Source organism: Ahaetulla prasina, chromosome 14 (genome assembly GCF_028640845.1).
Source record: "Ahaetulla prasina isolate Xishuangbanna chromosome 14, ASM2864084v1, whole genome shotgun sequence".
Taxonomy (NCBI): Eukaryota; Metazoa; Chordata; class Lepidosauria; order Squamata; family Colubridae; genus Ahaetulla; species Ahaetulla prasina.
The window spans coordinates 875,607-900,071 of record NC_080552.1 but is presented as its reverse complement, the minus strand read 5'-3'; the positions used below and the strand labels follow the sequence as shown (position 1 = coordinate 900,071).

General features: G+C 44.3%; 2 protein-coding genes across 6 annotated transcripts in view; one reads left to right on the top strand and one right to left on the bottom strand.

Moving 5' to 3' along the window:
* The window catches only part of LOC131185003 (uncharacterized), a 136,776-nt gene that overhangs the window by 45,100 nt on the left and 67,211 nt on the right, over nt 1-24,465 (top strand). For 2 of the 4 annotated variants that reach the window (XM_058157016.1, XM_058157013.1), the window contains exons 2-14: nt 797-1,876; nt 3,364-3,395; nt 4,007-4,028; nt 4,131-4,158; nt 5,031-5,079; nt 6,082-6,240; nt 10,001-10,215; nt 11,427-11,530; nt 13,975-14,090; nt 21,166-21,315; nt 22,984-23,195; nt 23,728-23,813; nt 24,274-24,404. In XM_058157016.1, coding sequence (XP_058012999.1) covers nt 1,561-1,876; nt 3,364-3,395; nt 4,007-4,028; nt 4,131-4,158; nt 5,031-5,079; nt 6,082-6,240; nt 10,001-10,215; nt 11,427-11,530; nt 13,975-14,090; nt 21,166-21,315; nt 22,984-23,195; nt 23,728-23,813; nt 24,274-24,404 — 1,620 coding nt within the window. In that variant the 5' untranslated portion in view covers nt 797-1,560. The other 2 variants (XM_058157014.1, XM_058157015.1) reach the window with 2 other exon arrangements.
* LOC131185006 (uncharacterized) lies at nt 2,051-24,362 on the bottom strand. Of its 2 annotated transcripts, XR_009152071.1 has the most exons (3): nt 24,225-24,362; nt 14,534-14,676; nt 2,051-3,638 (listed from the first exon to the last, which is right to left on the bottom strand). XR_009152071.1 is itself a non-coding variant. In XM_058157024.1 (2 exons), exon 2 carries the CDS (start codon nt 19,932-19,934, stop codon nt 18,318-18,320), a length of 1,617 nt encoding a protein of 538 aa, XP_058013007.1. In that variant the 5' UTR covers nt 19,935-21,031; nt 24,225-24,326; the 3' UTR covers nt 17,551-18,317. The 2 variants fall into 2 exon arrangements, 1 of the variants encoding a protein (XP_058013007.1); XM_058157024.1 differs by lacking the exons at nt 2,051-3,638; nt 14,534-14,676 and adding an exon at nt 17,551-21,031 and having other exon boundaries at nt 24,225-24,326.

Here is a 24,465-nt window from a genome sequence, read left to right as displayed (position 1 = left end):
CCAACCCTATTAAGTTAAGGGAGACTTTTTCTAATTTACAGGCACATGCATTCCATCTAATTCTTGTCTTCTAAAATATTATTGCAAACCGTTAGGAACTTAAGAAGATTGATATTCCTGCTTCTCTTGGCCTCTGTCTTAACTGACCTTTGCCAAAATCCCCACAGAATTTTGCTCTTAAGTACCATAACGGTTGGTTTCAGAGTAGTTGAATCCCAAGAAACCTTTGAAATTGATGACACCTTCAAAGCAATGCCTGATATTGCTGGGTCTTTGTCTAAGTAGTCTACCCTACTGGAGGGTAGACTAGATATCAGTACAAATTGCATTTGGATTGCTTTTTGAGTAAAACTTCAAAAAATTTACAGTTTTCTTCATAAGGAACTTGATTATATTAACACAACTTCAAAAGAGAGCAAAGGTCCATTCAATGCCCCAATGTCCTCTTCATTCCAAAAGGCAGAAGAGAATTTTGCAATCCAAAGCTTGCTTTGGTATCCCCAAACTATATAACATGTTCACCTCTATTGACTTTGACCATCTGACTAACATACTGTAGGTGTGATAGGAAGACATTTGAATGTCATCATTTCATCATTTCCTTTTCAAAATGTGAGAAACTCCATGTTCCAAATGGTGGACTTTGGAACCACTGATAAATAAGCATAAATACTGCCGATTGGGAGTGGTGCCTTTAAACGAGAGGTATCTATTTTGACATGGCTTCCATTGATGTGCGGAGATTTGCCTGAGTATTCAAATGAGGGCTTACGGTCATCCTCCAACCATAATTTAGCCTCCTTCTGAAGCAACTGTGGAAAGCTGATACCTGTCACGCCTCTTTCTTTCCGGACGTCTCCTACCTTCAAGGGATAAAATCAGGATAATCCAGCAAAAACTTGTTCTTTAACATACATCACGAGGACGTCGACTCCTGAATAGAGGTGGGTGAACCTTTATCTACAAGGATCCATTGACTGTATTTACTGCTTACAGTGCTATAATTTTCCTTTACCCGTTCTCCGTTTCCCAATTTTTTCTTTCCTTGTGTGCATTTGGAGAGATACCTTGTTTTTATCAAATAACTCAAAGCACAACAGAGCATTTTGGGGTAACAATTGCATTATAATAACTCTGAAATATGAGAACTGGAAAAAAATTAGTTAAGCCATGAAGTCAGAATAGTAAAACCTGGATTGTGAAATGTTTGGAATTTCTAAATGGTCCACTTAGTTTTGGCAATCCATTACTGGCATTCCTCATTTTTACACTATTCTTCAAGGAAATTTCCAAAACTTAACATTTACCTCTAGACATTTTTGCACCAGGATCTGGGGATTTGGGCTACCTGTGGATCCTGGTTATACATTTTATTGTTTAAACCAGAGGCAAAAACTCAGGAAGTGAATGTATTCGTCCACAGTTTGCTTTTCTAAGAAAAGCAATTAAAAATGGATTTCTGCTTGCTCTGTTCGTTTTGATGTCCTGTTGGCTTCACTTTCCTATATTGCCTTGAGCAACGGTTCCGATTAGGAACCCTAACTTTGCCAGCCGGTCTTTATGCCTGAGTTTGTGAGAGCGCTCGCTTCTGAAATGATTACTGAGCCTGACCTCTCCCAAAGCATGAATGGATACACGGATGTGGTTGCTCGACCAGCATGCTGCTTTGTAAGGGGGTCGTTCACGGGGAGGGTAAAACATGTCAAGCTACAACAACGTTTGCAACCTTCCCCTTTGAAATCTTTGAGATGCATTTTAAGAAACTTTAAATTGCACAACTGGTGGTGGTTTTCTTTTTACAGTGCCTGGATGAGACCCACCATGGCACAGGTGTGTCAGCCTTCATTCCTGTTGGCAGCTTTTGCACTCTATATAGGTATGTCACTTCTATTTCCCCCCCATGGGCCTCTATACCAAGTCCTTTCCAGTAAGGTTGTGGCCACCTTTCGCCAAAACAGCTCAATTACAAAAGTTATGGCATCTTCCACGTGCCATAACTTCTAGATAATAATAATAATAATAATAACAATAACAATAATAATAATAATAATAATAATAATAATAATAATATTTTAATTTGTATACCGCCCTTCTCCCAAAGGACTCAGGGCGGTGCACAGCCAAAATAAAATAGAAAAAGAACAACACATACAATACTAAGAACAACCCTTAAAAAACTTATTCAACTGGCCAAATTTAAAATACAGTAACACCCTATAAAATTTACAAAAATTTAAAACCCATAAAATCAAATTAAAATTTTAAAAATCAAGCCAGTCCAGCAAGACGGAATAAATAGGTTTTAAGTTCACGGCGAAAGGTCCCAAGGTCGGGTAGTTGTCGAAGTCCAGGGGGAAGTTCGTTCCACAGGGTAGGAGCCCCCACAGAGAAGGCCCTCCCCCTGGGGGCCGCCAGTCGACATTGCTTGGCTGACGGCAGCCTAAGGAGTCCCTCTCTGTGAGAACGCACCGGTTGCTGGGAGATAGAAGATGGCAGTAGACGGTCCCGTAAATATCCTGGTCCTAAGCCATGGAGCGCTTTGAAGATAGTCACTAATACCTTGAAGCGCACCCGGAAGACAACAGGCAGCCAGTGCAGTCTGCGCAGAATGGGTATTACATGGGAGCTCCGAACCGCTCCCTCTATCACCCACGCAGCTGCATTCTGGACTAACTGGAGTCTCCGGGTGCTCTTCAAGAGATTATTTATTAACTATTTCTTTATAAAAATGTATTGGGTGCCCATCTTCCTACAGGGTAACTCTGGGTGGCTTACAATCATAAAAGATATACATACATATACACACTAAAAACAAAACCAACAAGTGCTCCCACAATGACAAAGGGGGAGGGTGGGGACAGGGTGGGGGAGAGGTGGGATCGCTTCTTAATCAACCACACTGATGTTCCTGCATTGGAGCCCAACTGGCAGAGCCATGTCTTTAGGCCCTTACGAAGGGATGGGAGTGCTGGGGCCAGCCTCACATTGGCGGCGGAGGGGAGATGTTCCAGCGGGCAGGAGCAAGAGCAGAGAAGACCCTCTTGGACCCCGCCAGCCAGAATAATCAGGCTGATGGGACCTGCAGCGTGCCTCCTCCCCAGTGGGATGCCTGGTCCCTCAAGTAGCCTGGACCCATGCCATGAAGAGCTTTAAAGGTGATCACCAACACATTGGATTGCACCCAGAAGTAGACTGGCAGCCAATGCATTATGTTTAAATCTCTCTTTTTCTGACATATCTGGGCACAAGGAGGTGAGTCGCTGTGCCCACTTGAAAGCTCTTCCTTGCTGGAGGAATGATGAAAATGATGATGACTGGAAAAGGCCCAGGGCCCTTTCTAATGACCTCCCTCTTGTTTTGCAGCCTTCTTCGTAGCCAGAGCGGAAGGTGCATCGGTAAGTTGCTTGTCTCTTGACACAGTGAAGGTGCTGTCCTGCTCCTGTCAAAATCTGCCAGATAGTGAACTGGGCATTGTAACTGGTCTTTTGCATGCAAATACCTTGCAGATTTTAATCTCCTCCTGTGGGTGTCCTGGGAAAGAAGCTGTCACGAAATGATCAGGAACAGAGGTTTTCACCCATTTGTTGTATACTGTAGTACATATCCTGGTTCCAGATTTTGAGTTACTTTGTAATTCTCTTAAAGAAAGAATGGCAAAAATTAACCTAGCTGCCTGACACTTAACTACTAAGGATTCCTGGCAGGGGTGTGATCACAAAAGGAGAAACAGGTCAACAAGGAGAGAAATGGTAGAGAATGGATGCCAAACATTTTAAAGCAAGGCTCCTATGTTTGTAAATAGTCTCCCTGCCCGTTGTAAAGACTTGTATTAGCTTTATGACAATGTTATGAATCTGAAGAAATAAAGACCAAATTAGTTTTTAAAAGTTAAAGGTTCATGATTTTTTATCGCAGTTTGCAATAAACACTTGCACCACGGTTGTGAATTCACTGACATTTGAAGGATCCAACATTAATTGCACTTTTGTACTTTTCTTCGTTTTAGTGTCCCGCTGCCAGGATTAATGGTACGTGATATATTGCAATGCTTGGAGTTTGGCATTCTCCTTTTTGGGGAGAAGCCTGCTAATTTTTTCTTTTTGTTTTTTTTCTTATTTTTATTTTTGCAGTTTCCGAAGTTTGTGAAGATGTAGAGAGGTATTTTTATAAACCAATTAACAAATTCCTGATGCTGGGAAGATTCTGAACAAAAGTGAAATTAGCGTAAAAGGGTATTTCCTTGTCCACACTTAGGACTAACATTCTATTTTACAAATCTTTGTTCTTGAGCTTTGAGCAATATTTTAATCTGCAAAAAATGTCACTGTTTATTGCCATATTGCCAAATAGTTTTGTTTCTTGATTTCTTTAGATTACATGAGGAACAGTTGGGAACTTGAGCTGCTACATAATATGGCAGTTTGCAGAATGGAGTATAGTAGGGAAGCAAGGGGTTAGCTGCAAGAAAGACAATATTTTTGAGTGGATTTTTTGCAAGTGAAAGAGCTAGAATGAAGATATATGAGATATATCCGTGTTTTGCAATCCTGTAACTGTGGGACTGTACTCCCAATTGCTTCTGGAGGGAGCTACACTATATTAGGGAACATTTGAACATCTTTCTGCCCTGTATCTTCCTTCCTGGTGATAACAAAACCTGTCAACAGCCAAGGAAGACATGATTGTGGAAAAGCTCTGAATCTGTAAGGGAAATTCAGATTGGATCCAAAGGAGTTTAAAAATGGAAAGGGAGGATATTTTTTTCTAATCCAATAAGGAATAATCAGATAACACCAAGTTAGTAATGGAAAAAAACCCATCAAATCTTGAAAATTCTTTGGAAAATATTAACATTTTTGGCAGGATGTTTTTTTTTTTAAGGCTGTGGGTGGGTCATATACCATGTCAGTTGCTGCAAAAATGGGCCATCCTTATTGAACGTGTGGAATTAGGACGGTCTTCACCACATTCTTGGGAGCCTTTTCTGGCATTGTCCCTCTATGCCCGTCTTTTTTCCCCTTTTCTTATAGAATTGATGTCAAAATATCTGCCAACCTTACTCACCTCGTTTGTGACAATGTAAGTTCTCCATGTGCTTGCCTTACACACTAATTAGATTAAGTAGCTTAAGATAAGGCTGGTCCAGGATTTTAATGAGAATGCTGCTTGTGTGCTCAGTTCACAAGAGTGTTGTGCTTTCAAGAACCTCTTTCGGGATTTGCCAAATCCTTGATTCAGGGCCAGGAGGGCGTTGCTGGTCTTTCATCAGCTAGGAGAGGTCAGGCCAGCCCAACACCTTCTCCAGGGCCCACTGTTAGAAACTCTGGTCTCGGGGGTGGTGGCCCTTGAGGAAAAGATTTAGAAGAGGGTGCCTCAAGCACAGGTCATAAGGAGTCTACTTGTTCTGAGTTTGATGTTTCCTCACTACTTTGGTGATTTTGGGGTGGATGGCTTTAAAAAGTCAAGATGGCACTCATGACTGTACAGTCAAAATTCTGTGCCTTTTCCATGTGCGCTGCAAGGTGAAGATGTCAACCCTGTACAACAACTAGTGGCTAAAATCAAACCAAACCATCCTTGTTAAAAAAGTTAAAATAGAATTGTCATTGGCTGGAGGGATTCCTTTAGGACAGCGGTCCCCAACCTTTCCAGCTTGGTGGGCCAGTGTGTGTGTGTGTGTGTGTGTGTGTGTGAGTGGCAGGCACACGTGTGGATGCACAACTCTGTCTGGCATTCGCGAGACACGAAGCTCCACTCACGCAAATGGAACTTTGTGAGCACAAGCCCTGGCCGCTTACGCGAGGGGAGCTTCATGTGCACGTGGTTGCCCATTTCTCCTGTTGCCCGGTTTCCAACAGGCTGTGGCCCTGGGGTTGGGGACCCCTCCCGCTTTAGGAGAAAGTCTGTCCAATTTCATTCATGCAGATTTCAGAAAAGGAAAAGGACATCTGTTAATCCATCAATATCTAGATTAAAAAGTTGGCTTTAGTGTCTAATTCCCTGCCAGTTTGCTGTTACTGTATCATTTTCAAACTGCTTTTGGACACCAATACTAATACTTTTTAAATCCTCTCTTCCTAGCTTCAGAATCTCAGTCATGTTAACAGTACCTTTATAATTCAAGCCTTGGAATTCACCCTGAGGAAGAAATACGACCTTCCACTAAATATAGTCAGAGTCCTTCTAAATCAAGTGAATGAGGAAGAGCTGATCAATGCCCTGGAGGAATTTAATGAAAAGGTAAAGAAAAAAAACCCCGTTAAAGAAGAAAGTACTCTTGCTCTGTGTTCATCACTACTTCAATGCCTGCATTCACACAATATGTGATTATTGCTTATGGTGTGATAGGCGAGAGCCAGTCTGGGTTGTGGCTAGAACTTTGGAGACCTTTGAACTCCAGTCCCATTTTAGGGGCGAGGTCAGTAACGCTGTCTCAGGGACACAAAGGAAGCCATGGCAAAGCACGCTCCAAAGAAAACTGCAGGGGGGTCCAGACAGTTGCCAGGAGCCACTACTGACTTGAAGGCACAAAAAGGGGAAGGGAAGGAGAAGATAGGGCTACCGTTTGTAACAGTGGTGAAATCAAAAAAATTTCCCTACTGGTTCTGTGGGTGTGGCTTGGCAGGCGTGGCTCAATGGTCATGTGACCTGGTGGGTGTGGCTCAGTGGTCATGTGACCGGGAGGGCACGGCTTGGTGGTCATGTGACCGGACGGGCATGGCTAACTTGACATCACTCACGTCACTTACTGTTAGAGCCAGGAGATGTCATGGATTGAGTAAAATGTGGTGAAGCTCACTTAACAACGCTCTTGCTTAGCAACCAAAATTTTGGACTCAATTGTGGTCATAAGTCAAGGACTAATCTCTGCCTTCCTCTGCATGGCAGCCTTGTCCTAGTAAACTCCTTTTCCTTTCTGGCAATTTTCCTGTTAGAAGCACCAAAATAATCCCGACAATGTAAGGTTTCCTGCTACAGCAGGAGTTGGACTAGATGACCTCCGAGAGCCCTTCCAGCCCTAGATTGCTGTCCTGTTTCAAAGCGTCTTCTGAAGCCACGTCTAGTGCCAGGGTTTGTGGTGCTTCCTTCCTCTTTCTCTCTCTTTCTCTCTTCCTTCGTCTTTCTCTTTCTTTCTTTCTTTCTTTGTCTTTCTTTCTTTGTCTTTCTTTCTTTCTTTCTTTCTTTCTTTCTTTCTTTCTTTCTTTCTTTCTTTCTTTCTTTCTTTCCTTCCTTCCTTTCTTCCTTCCTTCTTTCTTTTTCTTTGTCTTTCTTTCTTTCTTGTCTCTTTTCTCTCTCGCTTTCTTTTCTCTCTCTCTCTCTCTCTCTTTTTTTTCTCTCTCACCCCTCCCTTCCCTTCCTCCTTTCCTTTCTCCTTCAAAGGCTAGGAGCCTGAGACCCACCCGAGACATGTGAGGCAGGAGGCCCGAGAGAAAGCATCTGGTCTGGGCACATAGCCCTCCGTAACGGAGCCCTTCCCGGGGAGCAAAGCAAGAACTTACTGATCCTGATCCTGGTGGTGAGCTCTAGCCACAGCAGCGGCGGCAGAAGGAGAGTTCCAAAGCAGTGGCAGCATTGGCCTTGGCACAGTGTCCTGGAACTCCCAGGGAGTTTTCCTGCTCTTTTGCAGTGGGTGGCATCAGCAGTGCTCCAGGAGGCAGCCCTTGGGGCCCTGGGAAAACACACAGCAAGGAGTTGCTGCTTTGGGTCCTCCCAGTCCAGAAAACGCTGCAGACAGCAGAGCTTTCCCGATGGGAGTGAAGTCGGACCCAACGCTAAATTTCGCTGCGCTGCGAAAGACGATTTCCTATTCCCAGCAAGAGCAGCAGGGGAGAGAAGCAGCCACTGACCCGGAAAGCACATGGAGGCGCTCCATGCCCAGGCCAGGCCCGCTTGCCTGCCTTCGCAAGATGGCCATGCGGACACCGGGAAGGCTGCGTGGAAGGCAGGCAAGAATGTCAGGGCCGCCCGGCCACGGGCCACGGGGAATGGAGTAGGGAAAGACTTTGCAAGCGGGCCTGGCCACGGGGACTGCTGGGAAGGCCACATGGAAGGTAGGGAGGCATGGCAGGGCCATGGGGAAGGGAGTAGGGGAGGCAGGCTGGGATGATGGATGGGGGGGGGGCAGGGTCAGCTAGCTAGGCCACGATTTGCAGGCTTACCTGGCAGGCAGATCAGGGCCGCTCAGTTGGGGCGCAAGCGCTTCAGGTAGCCAAGCTGCAGGGCAGAGAGACTGGGCAGGGTGAGCGAGTGGCGACCGGGCAATTGGTTTGGGGGTGTGGCCAGCCAGAGATCACTACCGGTTTGGCGACCCAGGCCAAATGTCTGCTACAGGTTTGCCTGAACCGGTCCGAACTGGTCAGATTTCACTACTGGTTTGTAGGCATTTAATATATAGAGGGACTGTTTGGTTAAATTCTTAGTTGACTGATAAGCTTGATACTATCCAGATAGTGTTGGATTACAGTTCACGTAATTCTCAACCAAAATAATACAAAAAGAATTAAATAAGCAAAAACTTAATTTTCTGTGTGTAAGAAAAGAAATGGACTATCTCAGAACTGCAAATGTAAAGCAGAGTCATGTTTCAGTATTAGGCTTATTTGGGAAAAGGGCAGTTAGTCCTTTAGCTCTGCAATCAGAGAAAGGGAGTTCAGGCAACTCATAAATGAGAGCAGGAGTTTTGCTTATTCCATTCCCAAGATTCTGCATCCTACCCCCTTATTTCTTGACACTGAGCAATAGATCCTATGCTCTGCTGTTAGGGAAGCAGTTTGTGAGTTTACTGATGAATGATGGGTAAGGAACCGATAAAGCTCTCTGTGCTTCATGGACGTGAGAGCAGCCTTCTACAAATAACGCAGGTGGCCTGGCTCTAAGAGAAGTTTCCCTCCAACACCTCTGGGAGGTCCAGAACGCTTGGGAGGGAGTTTTTTTTATTGACTTCATCTTTACGAGGTTTATTCTTCACCCTCTGATATTTCCAGAGGGATATTTCAGTTGGGGCTGCTGACCTGCGGGATAGACGGTCTCATGTATCCACAGCAAGGGGCAGATGAAGGGCCCGTGACTGCACTGCTGCTTCTCACATAAGACAAGCTCCTGGTCCTCTCACAATTTGGGCTACGCACCTGCCTACTCCAGGTGCCAAATTGTGAACCCCGTGACTGCCACCTTGTTTTTCAGGCTTTGGGAAAATTGAGAAGGAAAAGGTGAAAGGAGGTGTTAATTTAATTACCCCCCCTCCCATTTATCATACTTTCCCCCTCGTGTCACCTTGTTTGGAGACTGCCATGATGTGGGGAGAATTTAAAGAATTTATGATGAAAGAACCAATTAATATAGTTATTACATACTTATGCTCATATGTATGCTTATATATTATATAGTTATTTTCATGCTTATGCTTATATATACTGTTGTGACAAAATAAATAAATAAAATAAATAAATAAATAAATAAATAAATAAAATAAACTTCCTTCCTTCTTTTCTGACAATCTTTATGACCATTTGCCCAGGGGTCTTCCAAAAGTGGGAATAAGATGAGGTTCTTTAGCTAACAGGGAACAGTTAACAGGTAGTTAGGCAGGTTAAGTGGGCAATGCCCCACTCCTATGTGAACTGCTGCACCTGATCTGTGGGCACCTTCTGGGAGACACATCCGCTATCTTGTCTCCTCTCTCAAGGAGAAGAGTTGCCAGGGATTTTTTTTTCCTGGTGGGTGACACAAGGGGATTCTAGCCGTTGCTTTCCTGAAGTTGTTTCACATTAGATGTGTAAGGACAGCCGTGGCCTCTGAGTGAGACAGAGCTCGTTTGGCAAGAAGTGCTGGCAGACTTTTGGTTGCCTCAAGGCCCTTCGGTCATGAATGGGAGGAAGGTCTCCTCCACTTTCAACTCTTCTCAATGTTCTCTGAGTTCACGATTCATTCCCACCACACTGCATGTTCCATTTTTCCCTTAGACTGAAATTTCTCTGCAACTCTCACATCTCCTCCCCAGATTGTGAACTCTTCCATAATTTCCAATCAAGCAAAAACTGCCATAATGCAAGCTTTGTGGGATGAGAAGCTAAGAAACGAAGGTCGCTTCAACGAGACTGCCTTTGTGATGTCCTGGTTCCAGAAAAGACTTCGCCCTTTTATCGCAGGAATTTCACTAGAGATGCTCCAGTGTCTTCACAATGAGACCATGCAGTGTGAGCAATACCAGGCAATGTATGTGGTGGGACTATTAATCTTTTCTTCAGTTATGACTGTTCAGTTATTCCCGGGATTGCATAACACCTGCTACCATGTCTACCAGAGAGGAATATTGTCAATTCTCAAACTTCAATCATTTTGAAATTTTGATTTTCCTATAGCCAGCATCCTATAGTCTGAATATTAGGTCTATAGAAACATTTGTATGAAAATTGGAATTCACATATCTGAAACCCTCACTCAAGGTCGTGAAGCAAGGCTGCAGTATGTGCTGAATATTTTTGTAGTGTTCTCCAGAACACATTTAAGAGATCTTTCTATCCCTTCCTATCAAGCCTGTCTAACAAGAGTTTTGTTGGGAGATGATCCTGCAAAATCAAACATTAAGAAATTAGCAATAATGTTTCTCTCATTTGAATTCTGTATTTTGTTCTGTATAAACAAATGGTAGTATTAGATAAGAAAACTGAGACGTCCCCTCTGGGACCTCTGACTCAGCCATAGTTCATAGATATGTTTGCTGCAAGTTATAGGTGACCTATGGAATAGGTGCTTTGCCCTGATTTGATCAGCCTTTGTTTTAGATATATAGATACTACCTGTTTCTGGTAATAGAACTGACACCTATCATATTAATTTTCTGACAAGTATAAATGATCCAGTGGTTTTTCATGCTATTATTATTGTTATTGTTGTAATTGTTCTTTTGCTCTTTCTTCCAATGCAGTGAGGAATGACCCTGCTGTAAGAAAGAAGCTTTATCCTTTGCTAGCTCTTCTAGTTGGAGGGCTGCTGGGATTTGTCTGGAACTTGAACAAGTTGGTTTTGCTTGGGTCCAGAGAGGAGCAAAACTGCAAGGAAACCAGTTTATTTGGGGGATAAAGACTTCATTTCCCTCCATTTTGGAGAATTTAGAGCCCAGTTTGAAATGGTTAGGCATTGTTCTTTAGAAGTAACGTGGACACTGTAGCTCAAGCTTCTCCAAGCTGGTGCCCTCTGGATATTTTGGGAGTGCAGTTGCTAGAATTCCCAGCCAACATGGCTGCATCAAGTTGGGGAAAAGCCACATATGACATCTGAAGGACCCCAGATTGGAGTAGGCTAGTCCTATAAACCAGTGAATATTTAACTTCGCTTCAGAAGATTTTTTTTCCCTTCCTCTTTCTCCTGGTCTTCATTTTTCTATCTATCTCTTCTCTTTTCCAAACCACACTTCTGTTTCTCAGTGTTAAAGGATTAGATGCAGAATTTACGAAGATGAATCATCACATCCAGTATGAAGTTTTCCACTCGTTCCAACTTCCTTATTTAAGGGGATTGAATGCTAGTGGTAAGAGAACAATGGTATATGTCAGGGTGTGGACTCTTGGTGGCTGATCTGAAGTACACCGCAGTGTAGTCACTGGGCTGGGCCAAATGTTGGGCAATTGCAAGTTAATCTAGGGCCTTTATTTTCCTACTCCTGGTGGGAGGAAAACTAATTCCCCTGGAGTTCTAAGTAAAAAGATGAAACAATCAGGATATACAATGAAAAAACAATATTCCCAGGACCTCTAGAATGCTTGCAATAACTCTTATTTATTATTTAATTATAAAATTTGCTTGTCTCCCATTTTATCCAATGACTCTGGGTGGCTAACAACATAAAGTCTGATGTGAAGGTCACTTCTTTCATTCAATAAGACCTCTAATTTGGTGGTTTCCCCTCTTCCCACAGAGTTTCTCGATAGACCCCATGGAGTGCAGGGAGCCCTCAGTCCTCCTGCTGATTGGTCATCTGGAGCATCTGGGGTGGGGCAGGGGGGAACAATGTAATCAAACTCCACCCCTTTTATGAGTGGGGCTTCAGCAATCCCATCTTGATTTCACCTACCTCATTTTGCCCACGTAGGATGAGCATGACAATCTAGGCTCCTAGTTAACAGATTCAAAGAGTTGGAAGGGACCTTGTAGGTCATCTAGTCCAACCCCCTGTCCAAGCAGGAGACTCTACACCATTTCTGACAGATGGCAGTCCAGTCTCTTCTTGAAAACTTCTAGTGATGAAACTCCCACAACTTCTGAAGGCAACTTCTGTTCCATTGCTTGATTGTTCTCACTGTCAGAAAAGTCCTCCTTATTTCCAGGTTGAATCTCTCCTTGTTCAGTTTCCATCTGTTATTCCTTGTCTGGCCTTCAGGTGCCTTGGATAATAGCTTGACCCCCTCCTCTCTGTGGCAGCCCCTCAAATACTGGAAGACTGCTATCATGTCTCCCCTGCTCCTTCTCTTCACTAGACTAGCCATGGCCAGTTCCTCAACCGTTCATTGTATGTTTTAGTCTCCTCTTTCCAATAAACTGGCTGGATTACTCAAAATGTTTAAATCAGCTTAGCTAGACCCATTCATATCATGTGCGCTAAGGAAATTGTGAGTTCACACAACTCACTAAGCCACAGACTGCCAAATCACAGCTGATCAAACCCAGCCATTGTTATTTAATATTCCATGAAATGAATGACCCCCACAACTTCACCCCCTCTAAATGTCCTGGACTGCAAATGGAACCCCATCCTCAGTAATCTATCTTGACTTGGGGGTAATTGAAATTATAATGGGTTTGGAAATATTTTTTTGCCTTTTAGGTATTTTAACTTTTGTTAAATTTGCTTTCTTTATTCCCCACTTTTAATATATAGTAACAATAAAGTGGACAATTTAAGTTGCAAGTTTAAAATTGAAACCATTATCATATAACTAATACTTCAATGTGAATTGCAGCAGTTTTTTTGTTAATGTTATGTTTATGTTTGGATGAAAAAAAACCCCAAATAATTTTATGTTTGTAATATTATCATCCCAAGTTATAATCAATATTGACATTTTTTCTGCTAAGCTCCTTCTCCATTGCTCTCTGCTCTCTGCTATGACCTGTCCATTTTGGTGGCCATGCACGGCGTAGCTCATAGCTTCATTGAGCTATGTGAGCCCCTTTGCCACGACAAGGCAGTAATCCATGAAGGGGAAGCACATTAAGCTATCTTAATAATAGAATGTTAATAATTAGTAATCCTATCTTATAAACATCACCGTATTGAAACAGTACAACATCTCAGATTTATGGCAATATAATAAAAAGGGAAAAATAAAATTCAGGAGAAGAGAATGGGGACAGAGAAAGAAAAGAAAGTATTCAGTTGGAGAACTGAAGTGGGTGCAGGGATCTTTAAAATGCAAGACTTTGTACTTCCAAACCATCCTAGTTCTTTTAGAGCAGGGGTAGTCAACCTTTTTATACCTACCGCCCACTTTTGTATCTCTGTAGTAGTAAAAATTTCTAACCGCCCACCGGTTCCACAGTAATGTGCCGTGTATTGTCGTCTTACCATGCCTCTTGCGCATCGTGTATTTGGTTGGGGTGGGGGGTGCTGGCTACCAGCTCTGCTTGTCTGTTACAGCTGGGTGGTGTGGGGGGAGATGCGTGAGCTATTCTGGGACGAGGCTCTTTTGTTTGCGGTCGCACTATAGCGCCTTTTAGTTTCACTTACGTAAGGTGAACTAAACTTATGCACGGGCGATGCAAATAGTATATTTTCAGAATTTTATGAAAACCTAATGAAAATGTTTTTAAATAATGCTATGAAATTTTTTTAAAAAGTCAATGAAATTAAAATAAAAGGAAAGTGCTTCAATATCGGACAAAACCCCTACCGCCCACCTGGTAGGGACCAGGTTGACTACCACTGTTTTAGAGCGTCTTTATAACTTAATTTTATTGCCAACTGTTTAATTGCAGGATCAGCTTGCACAAAGGACCTCAACAGCACCTCGTGGCTATTGGTCAATTTTGCACGTTTCAGTCGATATGCCAAGTATCAAGAATTTCTTTCTTTGAATTCCAGGTTCAGTGGTGTAAGTAATTGATTCAGTCTTTACAGGGAGGGAGGGGTACTAAATACTTCTTGGCTAGTTAAGTTTCCTACGTCTTGATTTGTATCAAACATTTCTATATTTTTGCATGTTTTTTGGTGGTATTTATAGACATTTATTTCATATTATTATGTTATAATAAGACAACTAAAGGATCTGTAATAAAGATGTATTGAAAAAATGTCTGTAGGGAAGAGAATTACAATAATAACTGGGTCTATCTGCAAGTGGCCTCTGACCAGAGTAGCAATGAAGAAGCAATGAGCTTAGAGGTGCATTGTTTCTAAAGAGCAGTTGCTGATGGAGGGGAACAGGAGAGCTACTTAGGAGCTTCCCACAGGAATCTGGGTGAAGGAAGCTGAACTTGGTGGAACTTTCTTAGTCTCATCTGACAATTCTCCTTTGTTCTTACAAAAATTACTCACTTAGTAGATTTGATGATGTTCAGAAAGCCTATTCAGTTCGGTTATGGCTTCTAGCAGTCTGAAATGGGATCTGTTCCATTGGTTGCTGCTTCTTGGAGACTGCAAGGGACTCAAAAGGTCAGGCTTCAAATCCATCACATTGCCTGTGGGACAATAGTATAGTAGAATGCATTTAGGATCAGTCCCAGAACTTCTCAGCTGCTTTGTGGGAGAAGATAGATTGTAGTCTACCAAATGGGAGAAATGTTTATGGCCAGGAGTCTGATGATAGGGTTAGGGTTTCTGTCCTCAAACATAACTAAATGGGTTAGCACAATGTGATAATCCGGCCTCTGTTGTATGAATTTTTATTTATTTATTTATTTATTTATTTATTATTCATATTTGTATACCACCCTATCTCCCGAAGGACTCAGGGCGGTTCACAGGCAAATAAAAACATTTTTATATACATTAAAATAACCATGAAAAAACTTATTCTAATGCCAAATTTTAAAATATAAATATTAAAACCAATTTAAAACCCCTATAAATTTAAAATCTAGGCCAGTCCTGCACAGATGAATAAATGTGTCTTGAGCTCGCGACGGAAGGTTCGGAGGTCCGGAAGTTGACGGAGTCCTGGGGGGAGTTCGTTCCAGAGGGTGGGAGCCCCCACAGAGAAGGCCCTTCCCCTGGGCGTCGCCAGACGGCACTGCCTAGCTGACGGCACCCTGAGGAGTCCCTCTCTGTGAGAGCGCACGGGTCGGTGAGAGGTATTAGGTAGCAGTAGGCGGTCCCGTAGATAACCCGGCCCTATGCCATGGAGCGCTTTGAAGGTGGTTACCAAAACCTTGAAGCGCACCCGGAAGGCCACAGGTAGCCAGTGCAGTCTGCGCAGGATTGGTGTCATACGGGAGCCACGAGGGGCTCCCTCTATAACCCGCGCAGCTGCATTCTGAACTAACTGCAGCCTCCGGATGCCCTTCAAGGGGAGCCCCATGTAGAGAGCATTGCAGTAATCCAGGCGAGACGTCACGAGGGCGTGAGTGACCGTGCATAGGGCATCCCGGTCTAGAAAGGGGCGCAACTGGCGCACCAGGCGGACCTGGTAAAAAGCTCTCCTGGAGACGGCCGTCAAATGATCTTCCAAAGACAGCCGTTCATCCAGGAGAACGCCTGTTGCGCACCCTTCCATCGGGGCCAATGACTCGCCCCAACAGTCAGCCGAGGACTCAGCTGACTGTACCGGGATGCCGGCATCCACAGCCACTCAGTCTTGGAGGATTGAGCTTGAGCCTGTTTCTCCCCATCCAGACCCGTCGGCCTCCAAGCACCGGGACAACACTTCGATAGCTTCGTTGGGGTGGCCCGGTGTGGAAAAGTACAGCTGGGTGTCATCAGCGTACAGCTGGTACCTCACACCGAAGCCACTGATGATCTCACCCAGAGGCTTCATGTAGATGTTGAACAGAAGGGGCGAGAGAATCGACCCCTGCGGCACCCCACAAGTGAGGCGCCTCGGAGCCGACCTCTGCCCCCCTGTCAACACCGTCTGCGGCCGATCGGGGAGATAGGGGGGGGACCACCGATAAACGGTGCCTCCCACTCCCAATCCCCCCAACCGGCGCAGCAGGATACCATGATCGATGGTATCGAAAGCCGCTGAGAGGTCTAATAGGACCAGGGCAGAGGAGCATCCCCTATCCCTGGCCCTCCAGAGATCATCCACCAACGTGACCAAAGCCATCTCAGTGCTGTAACCGGGCCGGAAACCGGACTGGAACGGGTCTAGATAGACAGTTTCATCCAGGTGTAAGGGAAGCTGATATGCCACCATACTCTCTACAACCTTCGCCGCAAAGCGAAGGTTGGAGACCGGACGATAATTACCTAAAACAGCTGGGTCCAGGGAAGGCTTCTTGAGGAGGGGTCTCACCATCGCCTCTTTCAAGGCGGCCGGGAAGACTCCCTCCACCAAGGAAGCGCTCGTAATTGCCTGGAGCCAGCCTCGTGTCACCTCCTGAGTGACCAGCACCAACCAGGAGGGGCACGGGTCCAGTAAACACGTGGTGGCATTCAGCCTACCCAACAACCTGTCCATGTCCTCGGGAGCCACAGGGTCAAACTCATCCCATAAAATGTCACCAAGACCACCCTCAGCCGTCTCACCCGCGTCACCGCAATTTTGGTCCAGACCATCCCGAAGCTGAATGAGTGCATCATGTCCCACTGGGGAAAAAAATAGAAGCCAAAGGTAGTCATCACATGAACATGAGCACGTGAACATGAGGTGGGTTTGGAGAAAAGGTCAGGCAATCTGAGTTACTATAAACAGACACGAATGTATCTTTTTTAAAAAGTGAAAAATTAGATGAGAAAGCTGTTTGTTTGTTTGTTTGTTTGTTTATTTATTTAATTAATTAATTAATTAATTAATTAATTAGATTTTTATACCGGCCTTCTCCTGAAGGACTCAGGGCGGTGTACAGCCAATTTTAAAACAGTACAATATACAATTAAAACAAAGATTTAAAAAACATATTCCATAAATGGCCGAATTTTAAAATAATTAAATTTAAAACCCTTAAAATTCATAAAATAGTAACCCCAGTTAAAAAATTTTTTAAAAAATTTAAGCCAGTCCCGCTTTAATAAATAGGTGCGTTTTCAGCTCACGGCGAAAGGTCCGAAGGTCAGGTAATTGACACAAGCCAGGGGGAAGATCATTCCAGAGGGTAGGAGCTCCAACAGAGAAGGCCCTTCCCCTGGGGGCCGCCAGCCGACACTGCTTGGCGGACGGCCCCTGAGAAGACCCTCTCTGTGTGAGTGTACGGGTCGGTGGGAGGCATAAGGTAACAGCAGGCGGTCCCGTAAGTACCTGGGCCCTAAGCCATGGAGCGCTTTAAAGGTGGTAACCAAAACCTTAAAGCGCACCCGAAAGACCACAGGAAGCCAGTGCAGTCTGCGCAGGAGCGGTGTTACATCCCTCAATCACCCGTGCAGCTGCATTCTGAACTAACTGAAGCCTCCGGGTGCACTTCAAGGGGAGCCCCATGTAGAGAGCATTGCAATAATCCAAACGAGAGGTAACAAGAGCGTGAGTGACCGTGCATAAAGCATCCCGGTCGAGGAAGGGGCGCAACTGGCGAACCAAGCGTACCTGGTAAAAAGCTCTCCTCGAGACGGCCGCCAAATGATCTTCAAACGACAGCCGTCCATCCAGAAAACCCAAGTTGCGCACCCTTTCCATTGGGGCCAATGACTCGCCCCCAACAGTCAGCTGCGGTTGCAGCTGACTGTACCGGGGTGCCGGCATCCACAGCCACTCCGTCTTGGAGGGATTGAGCTTGAGCCTGTTTCTCCCCATCCAGAACCATACAGCTTCCAGGCACCAGGATAGCACTTTGACAGCTTCATTGGGGTGGCCTGGGTTGGAAAAGTACAGCTGTGTGTCGTCAGCGTACAGATGGTAACTCATCCCAAAGCCACTGATGACCTCGCCCAGCGGCTTCATATAGATGTTGAACAGGAGAGGCGAGAGAATCGACCCCTGTGGCACCCCACAAGTAAGGCGCCTTGCAGTCGATCTCTGCCCCCCTGTCTGCGACTGGTCAGAGAGATAGGAGAGAACCACCGATAAACGGTGCCTCCCACTCCCAAACTCCCCAACCGGTGCAGCAAGATACCATGGTCGATGGTATCAAAAGCCGTTGAGAGATCTAATAGAACCAGGGCAGAGGAACAACCCCTATCCCTGGCCCTCCAGAGGTTATCCACCAACGCGACCAAAGCTGTCTCGGTACTATATCCGGACCGGAAGCCGGACTGGAACGGGTCTAGATAGATAGACAGCTTCATCCAGGTACTGGGGAAGCTGCCATGCAACCACACTCTCTACAACCTTCGCCACAAAGCGAAGGTTGGAGACTGGACGATAATTTCCCAAAATAGCTGGGTCCAGGGAAGGCTTCTTGAGGAGGGGTCTCACCACTGCCTCTTTCAAGGCAGCGGGGAAAACCCCTTCCAACAAAGAAGCATTTATAATTCCCCGGAGCCAGCCTCGTGTCACCTCCTGTGTGGCCAGCACCAACCAGGAGGGACACGGGTCCAGTAAACATGTAGTGGCATGTAACCTCCCCAGTAACCTGTCCACGTCCTTGAGAGCCACAGAATCAAACTCATCCCAAACAACCTCAACAAGACGCGTCTCCGTCCTCTCACTTGAATCATCGCAATTTTGGTCCAAATTAACCCGAAGCTGAACGATTTTATCGTATAGATAACCGTTAAACTCCTTGGCACGTCCTTGCAAGGGGTCATCCCGCCCCTCCTGATGAAGGAGAGAGCGGGTCACCCGAAACAGGGCGGCCGGGTGGTTATCTGCCGACGCAATGAGGGTGGAAACGTAAGAACGTTTCTCCTCCCTCGGTGCCACTAGGTAGGTCTTAGAAAAAGACCTAACTAGTGTCCGATCAGCCTCGGAACGGCTGGACCTCCAGGTACTCTCTAGGCGTCTTCTCTGGCGTTTCATCTCTCTCAGCTCCTCAGAGAACCAAGGAGCCAATTGAGATCTACGCCGGGTCAGAGGCCGCAAAGGCACGACACGGTCCAAAGCCCCGGCCGCGGCCTGTTCCCAGGCCGCAACTAGTTCTTCAGCCGTGCCGTGGGCAAGATCCTCAGGGAACGGCCCAAGCTCCGTCAGGAACCTCTCGGGGTCCATCAGGCGCCTGGGACGGAACCAACGCATTGGTTCCGTCTCCCTGCAGTGGTGAGCGGCAGTCCGAAAGTCCAGGCGAAGGAGAAAATGATCTGACCATGACACAGGTTCTGTCACTAAATCTCCTAATTCCAGATCATTTAACCACTGTCCAGAAATATAAATCAGATCCAGTGTGCCTCCCCCACTGTGTGTAGGGCCATCAGTTACTTGAATCAGGTCCAAGGCCATCATGGAAGCCTGGAACTCCCGTACCACCGTTGATGACAAGCCAGCTGATGGCAAGTTGAAATCCCCCATAACCAAAAGTCTGGGAATCTCAACCGCCACCCCGGCAAGCACCTCCAGTAGCTCGGGTAGGGCTGTAGTCACGCAGCAAGGAGCCAGGTATGTGATCAACAGACCCATCTGATTCCTATGGCCCCACTTCACAAGGAGGGATTCACAACCGGCTATCTGAGGCACAGTGGACTTCCTCGGCCCTAGACTTTCTCTAATCACAACCGCCACCCCCCCACCCCTACCTTGGGCCTTCAATTGATGGAATGCCCGGAAACCCGGGGGGCACAGTTCAACCAGGGGTACACCCCCTTCTGTGCCCAACCAGGTCTCCGTAATGCCCATAAAGTCCGCGGACTCCCCCTGAATAAGATCGCAGATCAGGGGGGCCTTATTGACCACAGACCGGGCATTGCACAACATCAACCGTAGGCCCAAGGTCTGAGGGTCTTGACCATCCGGGGAATGGGTAAGGACTGAGGGGCCGGAGCACGTGATCGCTTTTAAACAGCGAGCACGTGCTCCCAGAAAACGATACGGCCCCTCGCTTCCACCATATCTGCCTCTCCCACTTACCGTACAGATGGAACAACACCTCTACACCATGAACACCGCCTTCGGACAGGATAAAAAAACGCCGTGAGCAAGCGCAGGGACTGGACATACCCTCCCAGACGGGTTTCTCCCCCTACCCATCCCTTCCCTCCCCCCGCTTAAAAAACCCTTCTTAAAAAACCTATTTAAAAACCCCCAAAGATTCTTCTTCGATGCATGCCACTCTCTGGATCCCAAGACCCTTCATTAAGGTAGGCCCTCGATAGTACGGAGGGCCATTCCTGTGAGGCGGGGGAACCTCGCAGTCCATTGTTATTCCATTATTATTCCTACCAGGAAGCTAGTTTCAAGAACTGGTGAAGCTAACATTACTTATTTATTCTACTTTTCATTCTCTGTTTTCTAATTTTCTTTGCAGAATATCATCCCTCCACCTGCATTAACAGATTAACAGAGTTGGAAAGGGATTTTATATATGGCTCACAGTTGTCTTTCTTTCCATGAGATATTTGCTCTATTTTCATTGCAAATCAAAATGAACTAGGTTGGCCTCTTTTATAAGTAGGCTAGAAAAGAACAGGTGTACCATCTATCATCAGTAGCTACACTTCAATTTTCAGATATGCTGTGATGGAGCAAAATCCCATGGCAGTTGATCCTTCCTGGGGCCATATGTCTGTCAGTGGAGATTCTCAATCCAGGTGATGGATGAGAAGTAAATTGTTTTCAAGAAAAAACCCAAGAAAACCAAGTTGCCTTTTGAAAAGCCCCTTTGGAACTACTGTGGTCATGCTGATTTGTATTGCAGAACACAGAATAAATGTGCACTATCTACATCACTTTTTCAACATTGAATTCAATCTTCACACTTGGTCAATTCATTAAAAGAGAATTTTTATTGTATATAGACCTCTTTTTTGTGGATCAATTGTGCCATGAAAATATTTCATAAGTTTAGGATTTCTCTGTAAATAAAAAAGTGAAAAATAGGAGCATTAAAAAAAAAGATAGACTTGAGATATTTGAATATATAGGCTAAAAAGCTGTAGTTTTATTGCAGTTCTCATCTTTCCACTGACTTGCCTGTTTTCCTTCTTAGTGGGTTGTTCTCAAGAAATTAACCGTCAGGCAACTTGCACAGTTTTCTGCCAGTGATGGAGCTCTGAAGACCCCCAAAGATGTTGAGAGGGTGATGCATCTCATAACAACAGCTACACTGACAGAATACATTAATGAATTCAGAAGACAGGTATGACAGCAGGTCAGGTCTGCTCTCCTGATCTGCTGGACACATTTTATGAAGTGTTTGCAACCATTAAGGCTGCAGTCAATTATGTTGATTTTGCAATTCCCTCAAATCTTCCAGGTTTGCATGACACACTGAACCACAAACTGTTTACACACATGGGGCTAAAATGTGACTGACAAATTTGTGGTTGCCACAGGCTCCACAAATCATGTATAAGCAAGACTTATTTTGGGAGGAGATGGAAACACTGCATTAACATTTGATTTGATAGATAAAATTCATGGGTTGAATGAGATGAAGATGGCCTCATGGGACTGGGTTCCAAAGGAACATTTAGTGAAGCATCTTTGACTCACCTTTAGGACACCCCGGGATGAGCTTGTAGGCTAAGAGTCAGTAACTAATTTTTATTTGAGAATTTTATTTGAATAAGATGGCTTCCAACTAATTATTTTCTATGTCCTCTGGTTTTGCTTTTCTTATATGGGGCTGAATTATTATTTTTTCCACTGTCTCACTGAGGTAACTTTCTGTTCTACAAATCATTTATTTATTTGTTTGATTCATCTACATAATTTCATATACTTTTACAAATAACAAGCATTTCCCACGCACCTTCCTCCTCCTATTTTCCTACAACAACAACAACCCTTTGAGGTATGCTGGGCTGAGGGAGACTGACTGGCCTAAAGTCATACTTAGAGTCCACATAATATGGTTCTCATACATTGATCTTAGTAAACTTTCTAAAATTATTTATGATTCATTTTTTCTGGGCACATTGGAAAGCTAGCTTTTCCATCTTTGAGTCTTGATTCAGGTATTAAAATACATCCTTTTTTAAAAAAAATGTGGATCTATTTCCCATCTTTCCTTTCTTACAACTCATATATTTAGTCATCATGATATAAAAAAGATGTTGAAACTCTAGAAAGTATACAGAAAGAACAACAAAAATGATTAGGGGATTGGAGGTGAAAACATGAAGAACGGTTTCAGGAACTGGGTATGTCTAGTTTAATGACTAGAAGGACTAGGGGTGACATGAAAGCAGTCTTCCAATATCTAAGGGGCTGCCACAAAGAAGATTTGGGGGTCAACCTATTTCCCAAAGCACCTGAGGGTAAGACAAGAAGTAACGGATGGAAGTTTAACAAAAAGAGATCCAACTTAGAATTAAGGAGAATTTTCCTTCCAGTTAGAACAATTGTCCTTGTGGGTGCTCCATCACTGGAAGTTGTTAAGAAGAGATTGGACAGCCATTTGACTGTAATGGTCAATGGCCTCCTTGAATAGGGGGTTGGACTAGAAGACCTCCAAGGTCCCTTCCAACTCTGTTATTCTGTTGTTCTTCCAATGAGTATTAAAGCCCAGATGAAGTGAGGAGGAGATACACTGATTAGAGTTCATTAGCATTTCAGGTGACTTTTATTCTAAGGCAGTTTCAGGTGGAACAGGTCCCTTGAAACAGAAGTGCATCCATCAAGAGAAATCCTTGGCTAGGTACCAGGGATAGGCACAATTGCAAAGCTTTTGTTAAAGTCTCATCTGATTATCAGAGAGTCCACCTGGCGCCCAAACATCTAATTTCTACTTTCATATAATCCCTCTCTCAAGAAATAAGACAATAATTCAGTCACACTCTTCTGCTTGATCTTCCATTTCAAGGACAACGTTAGCCTGCCAAAGGAGGTCCAAGCCAGCCTCCTGGAGCACTTGCTGGTGGCAGCCCAACCCATCCTTCGAAAGGCAGATGATGTGGAGTTGACACTCTGGATGATGCAATACCTCCCAAAATTGATATCGGGAATAAACAGTTCACTTGTTCCACTCTTATTTGAGGATCTGGAGACCAGAAATTGTTCTGCTGTCAATGCTGTGTATGAGCTCTATTACTATTACTTATTTCATTTCAATAAATTCTTTAATTATGCTATTTTTAAGTGCCATATTAATTGTTATAGATATGTCATAACATATTTCATATGTTATATATCACATATCACATATCCACTCTCATATATATCTCACACACACACACACACACACACACACACACACACCATATCTACCTACTGGGTTTATAAGGCTGTCCAACTAAAAATGCGACTTTACTAGTTTTAGTAAATATATTTTATATTATGTTATGTGATATATTACAGACTGGAGAGTACAGGAGAGGCGAGATAATTGGCTTTCCTAAGAGATTCCTGGCTAAGAGGGATTCTTTATTTTTTTCTGGGCTTTATATTCCTTGTTGGCTTGTTGCACAAGACATTCAGGCCTAAGCCAGATATGTAGGCAGGAGGCTTCATGGCACCTGCGCCCGTCTGTCTTGCATATCAGCCCTTTTTGAGCACTTTGCATTCTTTCTGAATGGTTGGGAGTAATAATACTTTTTCTGTATTACAGAATAACTCTGTTAAACGGCTCTCTTGGTCAATTTGGCAATGCTACTCGACAGAAAATTTTTGAAGCCATCCTTAGGGTGATCTCAGGTAACTTAGCGACCGGTGCAGTCCCGGTGGCAAAAGACTGGTGGGCTGCATTTTGGATGGAGGGGGCAGCAGAGACTATAAGGGGTGAAAGACACTTTCACAAGAACCCCACTCAGCTGACTTTGTTAGATGCCTTCGGGTGCCCTGTCCCCCCATGTCTACATCCCTCTGCCCTTGGATCCTCCAATGGGGCTCAGGGTGTTGACTTGCAATGATTGTTAAAATGATACATAAGAGGAAATTCACATTATTATCAAATGTTTTAAATAAATGTCAGTATGATTATTACTAAGGATGCAGGCTTTGCTTTCATCCTCAGTAAAGGTAACGTTTAAATCTTAAGTATAAATTTTAAATCAAGCCTGATAATATTTTTACTTGAGAAATTTAAAAATTGTCAAATGATCTTACCTGATTTTTATTGAAATAAATTTTGTCCTCCCTTCCTTGATTTCTTCAGCCTCCTCTCTTCGATGCTATGTTTCAAACACCAATTTTTGGGTGTTTCTAGAAAAGACATTTCAGGGTTTTATTGAATTCCTGACTTTGAAGGATCTGGAAACTTTAATTCCCTCCTCTGACCTCCAAAAGGTACAGTTGTTATTCACTGGCATCAAAATTGTATCCAATTATTCATGCAGATTTTTTTTTC